Source organism: Denticeps clupeoides, chromosome 4 (genome assembly GCF_900700375.1).
Source record: "Denticeps clupeoides chromosome 4, fDenClu1.1, whole genome shotgun sequence".
NCBI lineage: Eukaryota > Metazoa > Chordata > Actinopteri > Clupeiformes > Denticipitidae > Denticeps > Denticeps clupeoides.
In genome coordinates, this window is record NC_041710.1 from 28,887,269 (window position 1) to 28,900,738 (window position 13,470).

The 13,470-nt window shown below is 47.6% G+C and overlaps 3 protein-coding genes across 6 annotated transcripts; 1 reads left to right on the forward strand and 2 right to left on the reverse strand.

The window, feature by feature from the left end:
- Positions 1-566: 566 nt before the first annotated feature.
- Positions 567-6,055, reverse strand: polr1e (RNA polymerase I subunit E). Of its 4 annotated transcripts, XM_028976842.1 has the most exons (14): positions 5,384-6,051; positions 5,091-5,156; positions 4,833-4,943; positions 4,549-4,652; positions 4,388-4,464; positions 4,160-4,245; positions 2,996-3,054; positions 2,735-2,879; positions 2,397-2,507; positions 1,973-2,069; positions 1,746-1,876; positions 1,576-1,657; positions 1,182-1,313; positions 567-1,106 (listed from the first exon to the last, which is right to left on the reverse strand). In XM_028976842.1, exons 3-14 carry the CDS (start codon positions 4,927-4,929, stop codon positions 950-952), a joined length of 1,278 nt encoding a protein of 425 aa, XP_028832675.1. In that variant the 5' UTR covers positions 4,930-4,943; positions 5,091-5,156; positions 5,384-6,051; the 3' UTR covers positions 567-949. The 4 variants fall into 4 exon arrangements, with proteins under 4 accessions (XP_028832675.1, XP_028832674.1, XP_028832672.1 ...); XM_028976841.1 differs by lacking the exon at positions 5,091-5,156; XM_028976839.1 differs by having other exon boundaries at positions 5,091-6,051.
- On the forward strand, positions 5,135-10,019 carry zbtb5 (zinc finger and BTB domain containing 5). The gene is made up of 2 exons (XM_028976838.1): positions 5,135-5,654; positions 6,749-10,019. The coding sequence occupies exon 2, from the start codon at positions 6,752-6,754 to the stop codon at positions 8,774-8,776; it is 2,025 nt and encodes a 674-aa protein (XP_028832671.1). The 5' UTR covers positions 5,135-5,654; positions 6,749-6,751; the 3' UTR covers positions 8,777-10,019.
- Positions 10,020-10,388: 369 nt separating this feature from the next.
- Positions 10,389-13,086, reverse strand: grhprb (glyoxylate reductase/hydroxypyruvate reductase b). The gene is made up of 9 exons (XM_028975889.1): positions 12,852-13,086; positions 12,520-12,650; positions 12,345-12,417; positions 12,128-12,244; positions 11,969-12,057; positions 11,745-11,849; positions 11,099-11,234; positions 10,835-10,965; positions 10,389-10,677 (listed from the first exon to the last, which is right to left on the reverse strand). The coding sequence occupies exons 1-9, from the start codon at positions 12,974-12,976 to the stop codon at positions 10,556-10,558; spliced, it is 1,029 nt and encodes a 342-aa protein (XP_028831722.1). The 5' UTR covers positions 12,977-13,086; the 3' UTR covers positions 10,389-10,555.
- Between the last annotated feature and the right edge of the window lie 384 nt (positions 13,087-13,470).

The window sequence follows — 13,470 nt, forward strand, 5'->3', positions numbered from 1 at the left end:
GGGAAAGCTGAAGGCTCCGAGTGTGACAAAGGGATAAAAAAGAAGAGTCTGCTGGGAATGGTAGTAGCAGGTAAACACGCAGCAGGGGACCAGCATTCCCTGTGGCCTGACTGTTATTCTGCTGTGGTTGCAACCTAAGCGACAAACTGTACCAAACCTGGGCGAATTGGAAGCAAAAGCGAGAAAAAAAAAAACATGCAAAGTGCACTGGCTCTTTTTCTTAACAATGGCTAAGAGTTGGCTCATACTGCCTTCTGTTCTGCACTTTTACTGTAACGTGGAGTGCGATTCAGTGGCGAGGGGTTCATTAGTGGTGCAGTGTGCAGGTTCCACACAGGCCCATTAAAAGCAAACCCTGGATGGAGCGAAGGCAGGTAGAAGCACCGGCTGTATGGATGCACAACCAAACAGCTCGCTTTCTTATTTCTACACCATTTCCATTACTGAGCTGCTATCCATAGCTAGAATTGAGCCTGTGGTGAAGTCTGTGACATGTACTGCCTGAATATGTGCCTACCTTTTTATAAAACATGTAAAAACACAATAATAAATTTAACTTCTGTGTATAGCATGCCTTTGTGAAATATTACAATTGTTTATTTCTATACACACACAAATTAAAAAAAAAGAACATACTTTAATAAAGATGTTCAGAATTTTTAAGAGGCTGTGTTAAAGAAATTGACAAAAGCACAGCATTACATGGAATTATGCATTTTTAGTTCATGCTAGAGTACGGCATAATAATAACCACATTTCCTTATTCCAAGACCGTGTGGGTCACCATTAATGCCTCAAGCAGTATTTCAATTTCCTTTGGATTGCATACCCACTACAAAACATTTTTCCTAATTTTTTCTATGAATGGTCGTGTGAGCCTGTCATTTTTATTTTATACTATTAGTTTCTCCAATTCCCTTTCTTGATTTTGGTTTTATGATGGCTGAAGTTAATGGAGCTTCCTGCGCTTATTCCTCTGGCCTGGATGATCATACTTTGCCAACGGTAACTCCAGACAGGCTAACCGGTGCTGATCGCCACGCCCAATCACATCTGTGACCACTTTATTTAGCCTCAGTCCCATGGCTTTAGCCACTTCCAGGATCCTGAAACACATGCTAAATATGAGATCCAATAGCAAAAGACTGCCAGATAGATGCTTTTTGTACAACTACACAAACCTGGTCTCTGGAAGCCCCAGGTCCTGGTGCAACAGTGTGAGGTTGGCAGTCATGCTGTTCATATGAAGAAGCAGGGCCAGACAGTAGGAGGCCAGTTTAACTTTCATGGAGGATGAAACCATATTCATCACTCTGAAAAAAAAAAAAAAAAAAAAAAAAAAAAAAAAAGCCTCAACTAAGAGAAAAAACTTCAACAAAGCCAGGAGACTAAATTTTAGAATGGGTCTCAGCCAGAGATAATGAAAACAGAAAAAGCAGTTTTCATGGTACAATTCCCCAAACCAGCTACAGCTAACAAGCAAGCCATCCATTTTTATGTTTTGTTTTTAGCATAAATGTTTTTTGAACAAAATTTGTCTTAATTTGTACACTTTTAACAAATTTAACCACACACCTGCCATTGTTGAAGCTTTCCACTGTAAAAGCCTTCATCACTTTATTCTGTATGATCCGTGGACAATCATCCTTACTGCCAACTAATAAAAGTGAAGAACAAATTAATTAAAAAAATAATAAATAAAAAAAACCACAAGCTTTCACTCACATTCCATTTCACACACTTACACTTGCGATTGACTTTTTTTTCATGGGCCAGGTTGATGAGAAGCGAGAGGTACCACACACACCTGGACATTCGGTCACGTGATGGCGTGTCAGATGGCAGAAACTCCAGATGCCGCACGACCAGCTGTGGACTACAACAAATGAAAATGTTCACAATCAAAGGTTTAACAACACTGGGTTAAAGTGCTCATGGTTTAAATCTGCATAGGTGCATAAATGTGTCCCACCTTCCTTTCTCTTTCATGCTGAGCAGTTCATCTTTGGAGAGTTCTGACATTTTACGACCCACAGACTCCAGAGCGTCAAACTCTATATCAGACAGCACTGGGTACAGTTAAGGACAATGACACACACCTATCCAGCACACCACACATCCAGATGATGACACTGTGGCAAACACAACAAACATTGCTTTAGAACAACGGAGAAGGGGAGGTGGTGGCCTAATGAATCCCAAACAGCCAAGATGCCACTGAGCAAAGTACAGACCCCACACACTTCTCCCCAGGCACCTGTCATGGCTGCCCACTGCTCACCAAGAGTGATGGTCAAAAGCAGAGGACAAATTTCACTGTATGTACTGGGTGCTGTGTGGTCATATGACAACTAATCACTTCACTTTTAAAAACACAGACATAGGCACAAAGATACGCTGGTTGAAGGGGTAGACATCCGCTTCCTTTTCAGCCTCAGGGTTACATGGCGGAAGGTATAAAGCTGCCTCTGCCTGAGCCTTTGAATCAGCCACCTCCTGCTGCAGCACTGAGAGATTGAGAGAGGAGGAATGAGAATGTTTCAGTTTCTGGTGATTGGTGTGCTTGATTTGCAAGCGAGTGAAGGTCAAAAAGCTGATGACTGATGTGATTTTAATGGCTTCAGTCTTACTGCACCATGTTAGATCATGGCTATGTGCGCCTCAATCAATAGAACAAGAAAACATTTCTACATTCTACCCTTTGGGCTTTAACGGATTTGCTTGAGTGTTTTACCTTCTATGCCCTTTTGTTGAATGATGTTGCTGGCCGCTTGGGCCACAGCCTGCTGTAAAGACTCACTACCCACTTGATTGAGGCGACGGGAGCTAAGGGCACGCTTCTGTTTGTTTGTTCCAAAGGCTTCGATCAGGGAATCCACCTACAAACAGAATTAACAAAAAGAGCCTCAATAAATAAGAGTGACAATGCACGTCTAGGGTCAAGATTCTCTGTCGGCATTTCCAAACTGAAAAGGATCCCCAGCAGTTTGAGCACCTTTTGTCTGTAGCTCTTAGTGTCATGTGCATCAGTCTCATCCTTTGCGGTCGATTCTCCTAAGAAAGAGAGAAAATATTGTGTAAGGGGGTGGTGGGGGGGCATCACAAAGAGTCAAATTTATCAAAATAATGTTAAAACTAAATTTATGACACCATGAAAAGCTAAACTTCAACCAAGGCATTTCTTCCTCCAAGCTCACGCAGCTCGATCATGTTCATGTTATTTACACAACTTTTAAAAGGAGACACGCTGTGGAGATGCTGGAATATGGAAGCAATGCACGCAGCACCACGTGCAGTGGTGGCCTAGCAGTTAAGGAAGTGGCCACGTAAATCGAATCGAGCAAAGCACCGTCCCCACACACTGCTCCCCGGGCGCCTGTCATGCCCACTGCTCACCAAGGGTGAGGGTTAAAAGCAGAGGACACATTTCATTGAGTCACCATGTGTTGTGCTGCAGTGTTTCACAATGACAATCACTTCACTTTCCATCACTACATAAAACCAGCAGATATACTCAGATAAGCTGCATAAAGTTGTTTTATGGTTTGGGTTATATGTTGTGTGCTGTGAGGGTAATGTGAGGGTGATCACTGTGAGGGCCTAGGGGTGTTTGGCGGCGTGAGCTGTGGCCCTAAGTGGCTCCTGTTGGTTTAGTTCCAACAAACCCATGAAAAGTGTCCCTGCCTCCGGCTCAGTTTGTGGGAAACAGCGGGGCATTACAATAAGTGGAGGGTCCTCTGCTTTTACCATCACCCTTACAGAGCAGTGGGCAGCCATGAAATTATTTGTATAATTAATTTTTTTCCCCCAAACTTTTCAAGCCCTCTCCTCAGATTACATAACTTTTCCTGGTTTTCAATGGCCGTATGAACCCTGAAGATTTTCAGATAGAAAGACTAAACCAAAAGTACACAATTTTTTGGCTGCTCTTGTCTTGTACACTTGTGGAACTAATAAAGTATCATCTTATCTTATTTACCTCATCCCTTGACATCACCTGAATTAGACTAAATTCAGTATTGAGTCCTTTCTCTAACATTGTTGTACAATGTTGATGCTGAAACCTACTGGTTTAGGAATGTTTTATAACGTCTTAGGGTGCTGCATTCCAATGCAGTATGCAGATATTAATGATATTAGTGATAAGCAGGACACACACCAGGAACGACAGGCTGCAGACTGAAGAGCTGAGCATTGTGCACCTCCATCTGCTTGGTTTTCTTGTCCAGAACCCCCACATAATACCTGCACATACAAAAAAAACATTAGCAACAGCCGCCACAAAAAAAAGAAAGGAGGAAAAAGGTCTCATGTTTATTCCAGCAGCAGCCAGAGAGGCTGGTAGTGGGTTAAATGAATCACGTGGTGAGCGATGAGGAGCGCCTACTTGCACAAGCTGTTGCATTTGAGGGATCCCGTGCTGAAGTTGTTCCCAACATATGACAACCTGTCGGTTTCTGCTACCTAAAAGACGACAGCGGTTGAGTCTCAACTTATGGAAAAAGTGCATTCACCATCAGATGATGGACTGGACAAATTAACCCCTACCAGAATGCGGCGGCTCTTCTTCCTGGGGTTACTTTCATTCACGTCCTTGTAAAATGTAAAATCCAGCTCGTTTGCATTCCTCACGTTGCCGTTGGAAAAGTTAACTGCGGCGGAGAAAGTTGTGTGTCGATTAGAACACTAAAGCCTCAAACAGACGCGCTACCCACGTGGCTAGCATGGACGCGTTAGAACCACGCCGTCCGTTCTTTAATGTTCTCCCGAGTCGTGCGACCACACAAACGTCACCACGAAAAGCAAAATGAGGAGGGGAACAGCGTACTCACCGAGAAGAACATGATCCCCTTCTGTTTCTTCCTCGCAGCACTTCCACTTGCAGCTGGTCGCAGCCATGATTGTTGACAGAAATGAAGCCCTGCCCATTTACCCACAAGTCTCTAGACCCGGAAGTGCGTAGCATCGTGGAAGAGCAAAACAATGTTTTAACAGTTTTTTTATATCGTGTCGCGTTAAGCTACTATTGACAGCAACCCACTGAAACTGTACATTTTTACTATATTATTTATCAACAAAATAAAACGTACAACAAACTTCCGGTCTGCTTTAAGTTCCTCGTGAGCACGTCTAATCAAGGCGCGTCAGACGTGGTTCTGCTGCGCGTGCACGGAACGCACGCGGGTTCCAGCCGTCCGTGCCACACAGCAAATTAAAACATTAAACATCACGCACACATCCAGCCCTCCGAATAGACGCGAGCATGAAAAACACACACACGAGGTGCCCGTCGGTGTCGGCAGTAAAGCCAGAAATGGCACACACACCACGATCGGGATTAAATCGACTCGTTCGTGGATTTAATTTGGCTTTATCTGCAGACCTGTAGTCACGCCGCGAAGTCGCCAGTCCGCGCCCGGGGCGCAGACGGGACTCGCTACACGGAGGCGCGGCGGCCGACGTCGTGTCCGCGGCTTCTCGTCCCCCTCTAACGCGCTGCTGGTGGAGAGACCGCGGCGGCCGCGCCGAGGACGGGACGCAGCCAGCGACGCGCCATGTTACGTCCGTCCGCCTCGCCAGTTAACAGGTAGCTGCTATGCTAACCAGCGGCGCTTGAGGAGCCAGCGACAAGCCTGCTTGTTTCGCCTGCGAAGGTGAGTGCTGGGCGGTCAGGAACGTTTTAGTCCGATTATATTAATGGTGTAGAATTCAGGCGACCGAGACCCGAAACGAGGACTTTGCTACGTGGCGCGCCATTGTGCAGGCGCTAGCCACAATTTCGGCGCTCTTGTCCGTCGTATTTTTTGCCATTTGCTTTAAGTCCTTTTGTCGATGACATAATGCGTTCATATCGTTTTAGAGCGATATCGTCAACAGGTAAAAAAAAAAAAAAAAGTTGCATGTTAAGTTGACAGTCGAGCTACATGTCACGTTTCCAGACATAATGTTTTCATAATAGAACGATTCTGTCATTTTAAAAAGGAGTGATTTAAATATGACGTTTGTTCATCTGTTGATGTATCGTTAAAAGTCGCGTACGGCGGGGAACGTCTAGACGCTGACGTCGTTACCCCGGATGAACCTGGCAGGCGTCGGCGCGGTCACGCCTCCTAATGCTTTTACTGCTCACTGCACCCCGTGCATGGCCAGAGGGGGTTAATAAACGCTGTTTATTAGTTATAAATGTGTGTAGTGCAATAAGGTGTGACGACAAAACAGCATAAAGAGGAATGCAGAGCACAATCAATAATGTCCTGTTCTTGTGAATCCTACATCGTGTTGTATTGTCTTGTGAGATGACCTGTTTGGCTCATCACAACTATATCGGTCTTATTGTTCCCCTACTACTGTATATGAAGTCTCTTTCCGAAATTCAGCCGGGGTATTTCCATGAGATTTTCTCCAGGACGCGCCGTTTCGGTGTCTGTAGCTTGAAGGGTTAATGAGGAGGAAAGCGGCCTATAGAAGCGAGCGGGCATTCACGGAAATGACACCATTCACCAGCCACAATGTTTGATGCAGACAGGAAGTTGCCGTTTTTCCACAATAAATGAAATCCCTTTATGACGACCATCTTGAGCTGCCGCTCTCTGAACGGTGAAGCAGAATGACAGAACGCACCCTTTATATATCGCCGTTTCTAGCCACTGCAGGACCATAGACAGGCTAGGGAACTCGTATTAATGTTAAATATTCTCACAAAATGAAAATGTTCATGTTCTGATCTCTTTTTCGTATTTATTAATAGGAAATGGACTTCCCAGGACACTTTGACCAGATCTTCCAGCAGCTGAATTACCAGCGTGTACATGGGCAGCTCTGCGACTGCGTGATTGTGGTGGGCAGCCGCCATTTCAAAGCCCACCGCTCCGTGCTGGCGGCCTGCAGCACGCACTTTCGTGCCCTCTTCACCGTGGCTGAGGGGGACGCCAGCATGAGCATGATCCAGCTGGACTCGGAGGTAGTGACGGCGCAGGCCTTTGCGGCTCTCATCGACATGATGTACACCTCCACCCTCATGCTGGGTGAGAGCAACGTGATGGACGTGCTGCTGGCAGCCTCCCACCTACATCTGAACGCAGTGGTGAAGGCATGTAAACACTACCTGACCACCCGCACGCTGCCGCTCTCACCGCCCAACCCACCGCAGCACCACCACAGCGAGCCTGCCTCGAACGCTGCAGCCAGCTCTTCGGCCGGTTCCAATCCTCGCATGCAGCGCTCCTTCCTGCTGCAGCAGCTGGGACTCAGCTTGGTGAGCTCCGCCCTCAACAGCGGACTAGATGAGGAGGGAGGTGGGGTTGTAGAACACAGAAGCTCCTTTCCCATTCGCCGATTCCACAAGCGCAAGGCTTCCTTGCCCCTGCTGAGCTCCGACACGGAGCGTCCGAGACAGCGACACCGTCCGCTGGCCGCAACCGAGGGGATTGTTATCGGAGTTGAAGGTGGTGGTGCTGGTGCTACGGATGGGGGACTTCTCTCACCAGACTCGCATAACAAGCTCGGAGAGGACTCTAGGTTGGAACTGGGCGGTGGGGTGGTTGCCATGGACTCGGTTGCCAGTAGTGGGACAGACTATAGCCACGGAATTTTGTCCCAGGAAGATGCGCAGATGCCCAGCCAGTCGGACGGCGGAAGGGGCTGCGCTGGAGTGGCCGCGCTTGGCAAAGAAGAGGAGTGCCCCGAAGATGTAGATGGAGGTGGATGTCTCCACAGTGACCGGAGTAGCAAAGAGGGAGAAGAGCAGATGAAGGTGGTGGTAAAGAGCGAGCCCATCAGTTCCCCCGAACCACATGACGAGGCCTGCGACGGCGCCTCGCCGGGCGAGGACCCGTCGGAACCTCGCCGGGAGAAGAGTGAACCCAGCCCGGCTGGCAGTGAACAGAGTTACAGCGGCCCTCAGCCCAGCACCGAGCGCCTGCACCGAGGAGAGAAAGAACGAGAGGGAGCGGTCCAGTGCAGCGACGGTCTCGAGATGCAGTCGCCCGGATACCGCATCGCCAGCTTTCTGGGTGGGAGGAGCTTCGGTGACGACCTGGCCTCCTCGACCAACGGGAGTCGCTTCCTGCTCGGCAGCAGTGACGCCCTGAACGCTTCCCCTTCTTCCTCCTTACTCCTCCCCTCTCAGCATCGTCACCAGGGAGAGTCACATGGGTTTGGGGAGGTGCAGGCGGAGCCCCTATTTCTTCGGCCACACCATGAAGGCCCCCTGGGGACACAGAGGTCCATTTCGGGGCCTGAGGCCCATGCTGCGGACTACCAGCGCTCCAGCCTGGGCCTACACACTGTCCCCCGGTCGCCGAGAGGCTCAAACCTCGCCACAGGGGCGCTATCGTTAGGTTTCCCCGGATACCGCCGCATCGCCCCCAAAACCGCCGCGGGGAGCGCTCAGCTCCAGGATGCGTCCTCGTCTTCTTCCTCTGGCTTAGTGGGACCCCTTCTCATGAGCGCGGGAGCGAGGGGCTTTGACGACTCCGCCGGCCCCCCGCAGTTAACCCGCGCGTCCGCCGACGTGCTGTCCAAGTGCAAGAAAGCCCTGTCCGAGCACAACGTGCTGGTGGTGGAAGGCGCCAGGAAGTACGCCTGCAAGATCTGCTGCAAGACCTTCCTGACGCTGACCGACTGCAAGAAGCACATCCGCGTGCACACCGGCGAGAAGCCGTACGCCTGCCTGAAGTGCGGCAAGCGCTTCAGCCAGTCCAGCCACCTGTACAAGCACTCCAAAACCACCTGCCTGCGCTGGCAGAACAGCAACCTGCCCAGCTCGCTGCTCTAGGGGGTTTTCAATTTGTCACGGTGCGCTCAGGCGTTGGCCAGCTTTCGCATGAGGGGCGGGTATTAGAGGGGACAATATTATAACGACCCGATCGGCCATTTCCCTGTTTTTGTTGCCCTGCCAACCGGCTTAATCCTCCTTGGAATCAAGCCATCTCTGGACAGAAATATTGAGCGGAGTGGGTGCACAGAGATGTAGGACATGTCTTACTGATTTGCACAGGAAGCTCATTTTCACGATGAGTTCACACACACACACACACACACACACACACATATATATATTGCCCCAGCATTTGATTTTGTATGTTTTGTAGGTGAGCTGGAATGAGAGCAGGAGTGTGTGTGAGTGTGAGTTTAGTCCTGACTGCTGAATCTGATGGTTTTCCCCCTTTTAAAGAGGAACTATGTAAATATAATGCATCTATCTGTATTAGCGAAGTGAAACTACAGTAACGTGTCTTAAATTGTAGGGGTCTTGTACTCGATCTGGATCTGTGATTAAACTCCCATGCCGTGGTGTTACTTGTTAACAAAAAAAAAAAAAAAAAAGTCACATGTGAACATGCACTGCATGTAAAGGGGCGAGGAGATGGAGCTCAGTTGGCTTTAGAGTAGCCCTTGGACCAGGGCTGGATTTGGAATTTTAAATTGGAGGAATGTTGGTGATATGCAGCCGGGTTCCGATCCCGTCAGATGAGACAGAATTCGGCATCGTGCATAATGCTATTATATCTTTATATTTATTAGGAAATATACACTGAATATTAAATTCGTTTGAATCTTCTCTTTCTGTGGCCATGGGGCACAGTCCAAAAAAAAAAGCCCTCTGCCTCCTACACTCCTACTTGGAGTGCCGACTCATGGTGCTGTGTTTTAGTGTGGGTTTTTATTTTTCTTTTCGGTTTGTGTGTGGTGGGGTCACAGCCACTTTTTGTACTTGGTGTAAATTTGTTTTTAAGCTGCACTGTTGGACATCACTCGGAGCTGTATGGATTTGGCTGACATTCAGGAGAAATCTCATGTGGGACATTCTGTTAAAAGTGAAATGGTGCAAAAAGTAAAATTGCCTTATGGTCCAAGGCTTCTGAAGCCAAGGTCTAAAGATGCCAAAATTGAAGGATAGACTCTCATTTGCTGAACTTAAAAAAGAAAAAGTAAGATGCTCACTAGCAGTGGAAAGTTTTACTTTAGTGAAAGTGTAACCTGTAATAAAGGTGGAGACATTCCACATTTTAGCTGAACTTTTGTGTCTGTTGATGTGTTTGCATGTGTATATTGGGGGAAAATAATATAACACATTTGTGTGTTGTGCACTCAAGGGTACAAACAAGGCCTAATTCCTACTTGACAAATTACAAAGTTAATCAGCCGTAACATTAAAACCATCCACCTAATATTGAGTCGGTCCCCCATTTGCCACTTCATCCCATGAAGACATTTTAAGTAAACATAACTTCCACGTTCACTTTCCTAGGTAAGCGTGCACGCACACACACAGACACACACAGTAATTTACATGATCGTGCTCCCCATCCTTACGCTTGTCCTTTATTTTTCTGATGCTGGCAGGTGCAATGGAAGCTGCATAATCCACAATATTTGTAATGTAATATTTTGTAATATGTAATATTTTATTTCCCACTCCTACATATCCACGCATGGCTCTTTAATTTAGTGGAAGGCCGCTTCCACACACATGTACTTATAAAAGAAGTGAAGAGTATTTTGGAGACAGGGTGTGCAAGCTGTAACCATTGTGTCTGGTTTCATGTGCATGTTAGAGTTTCAGCTCCTTTTCCATTGGCTCCCCTCTCAGACCTGCCAGCAGGTTATTGGCTGCCAGCACTGACATGGCATTCCGGGTGGTGTAGGAAGCACTGGCAATGTGGGGCAGGATCACTATTAACACACAGATAACAGAGAAGAAGAAGGGTGCAGAAGTTCAAAACCAGCACCTATTGGTAAATTGCTAATTGCTGGCAATTAGAACCATGGTAAATGTAATTAGTATACTCATTAGTGTATTTGAACACTGGACAGGCAAAAAGAAGCTCACCACAATTCTTCAGTGTGAAGAGAGGGTGACTGGTGGGCAGCGGCTCAGGTGTAGTGACATCCAGTCCTGCACCAGCAATCTGACCAGTGGCCAGCGCCTCATACAGGTCGTCCTGATTCACTACACCTCCTCTGTTCAGACACACGCGATCAGTCACAGCTCTGCAGCAGTCCTGTTTCAACATCAACTAACATGGTTCTCTAAAGAACTAAAAAGTTTATATGTTCCTTTGGGGTGTCCTCTGCTTCTACTTGTGGAGTTCACCTGCTGGTGTTGATGAAGATGGAGGTTTCCTTCATCTTGGAAAACAGGTTCTTGTTGCAGATGCCCTGGGTCTCCGGTGTCAGAGCGCAGCAGATTGTTAGGAAGTCTGACTGCTGGGCCAATTCGTCCATGGACACTGGACACACAAACCATCAGTAATCAGATTACTGTGTCGAAGTCGCATATTGTGCACAATTCATTCATTAATTTTAACTAACAGAAGACGTGCTTTAAAAATGAAAAAAAAAAATGCAATTCATTGGAATATGAAAGTGAAGTGATTCACGGCACAACAACGAAGTGTCCTCTGCTTTTAAACCATCACCCTTGGTGAGCAGTGGGCAGCCATGAAAGGTGCCTGGGGAGCAGTGTGTGGGGACGGTACCTCGCTCAAGGGGAGCTCAGCGGTACTTTGGTGGTTCGGAATTTGCTCCTGCAACCCTTCTGTTACGGATCCATTTCCTTACCCACTAGGCCACCACTGCCCCACCTGCATAATACAGTATGGTATTCTCCTGGATTTACGTTTACTCCTTTCCTCCACCAGGTGGCGTGAGATATTAACTTGAATTCAGTTCACATATCCTACAGAGTAACTTCTGGGAAGTAAATTTATGGATGCATATACATGTTTGCAAGTGCGTACCATACTCTGCATTAATCATATTTGCCAGCTCAGGCCTGGGAGCAACATCTGTGTAAATGAACTTCTTTACTTTGAATGGCTTCAGTCTCTCAGCAATGGCAACACCTGGAATAAAACACACACACAAACCCACAGAACTCATTCGGTCTGACTAGCAGCAAATGCCTAATCCAGGAAAGTGAATCGTGAATCGTTTCTGAGTGGTTAAATGTCTCCTGTCTTACCAATCCTTCCCAGGCCCAGGATTCCCACTGTGCTGTTAGCCAGTTCATATCCACACAGCCACAGCGTCCTCCAAGTGCCCCAACCTCCACTTCAAACACAGAAAGAGGAAACTGTGCAGACCAGCTCATTCACAAGGTTGAGAAGTGCAGCGTACATACGTTTTGGCCTCGTGTGTTGCTTCGACGAGGCGGCGGGAGGTGCAGAGCAGCAGCGCCACCGTCAGCTCAGCCACAGCATCAGTGAGGACATCGGGAGTGTAGCCAACTCGGATCCCCCTACACAAATGGAAATGGCAATAAACACACTCCACTAACATAAAAGGGAAAATATGAATGGGGTGAACGTGTGTCAGATTTGCGTATGTGAGAGCAAGACCTTTTCTTCAGTTCTTCCAGCGAAAGATGGTCATATCCTACTGACATTGTGCTCACGACCTTTAGACCTGGACCTGAGGGCACAGACAGTGACACACACAAACAAATAGGTGACAGGCTGCATCCTCGCCATAACACACGCACACACACACACACACACAAACACACACACAAACCTGCAGCATCCAGCAACTCAGCATCAACCTTTTCGGTCAGTACACAGAGGAGGCCGTCCACTCCTCTCACCTTCTTCAGCAACTCCGCACGAGGGACTGGATCATCCGTGTCCCACAGCTCAAACTGCACCCTGGGGTCAAAGGGCACAAGCAGAGTGGGGAAGAGATGCAAATGACTACGTTGGAGCACATTAATATTGTCAACAATCGATATTCCCCCTCACCCATGGCAGAGTATTTATTGATCTTCTTAAGTGATGCAAAATGCACCATAAACTGTAAACCTAATCAACACTTGATATCAATCAAAATGGCATGAAGATCGCACGTACCGTCCGGACTTCCTCAGGACCTCCAGGCCGTCTGGCGGGACCTTGCGCGTGACGTAGACGCGCGCGCTCTGCATGGCGGCGGCGGCGACGCTGAAGCTGCGCGCGGCGACGCGACTCAGCCACATGGCGCTGCCTTCGACGGGCACTGGGGTGGGTGGGTAAGACAAACGGGGCAAAAGGTTCTATAAACGCCCCACCGGAGCTGGACAGTCCGAGTTGAGCTTGGCTGAAAGCCGCCGACAGTCGGGAGGGAGGCGTCGCGAGCTGCCGGGGGGAGCCAATCACCAGCGAGGGAACGGAACACGGACACGCCCACTCACGGAGAACGGATGGAGAAAGAAGTGTACTTGTACCGGTTGAATATTCAGAAATTCATATTTGGTGTCCCTGGACGAATTATGATTTTTTTTTAATTTTGTCTCACTCACTCACTTTTCCAACAGCTGGCACACTTTTATTTTATGAATGGACCTAAAAAGCTAAAACTGGCATAGGCAGGAAACGTAAGAGGCACCTCAGAATGTAATTTCCACCACAGTCAATTCTACAGTACTTTTTAATTGAATAGTCAAAATCTATATTTATTATTATAAAAAAAAGCTATTTTATTTCATTTTAG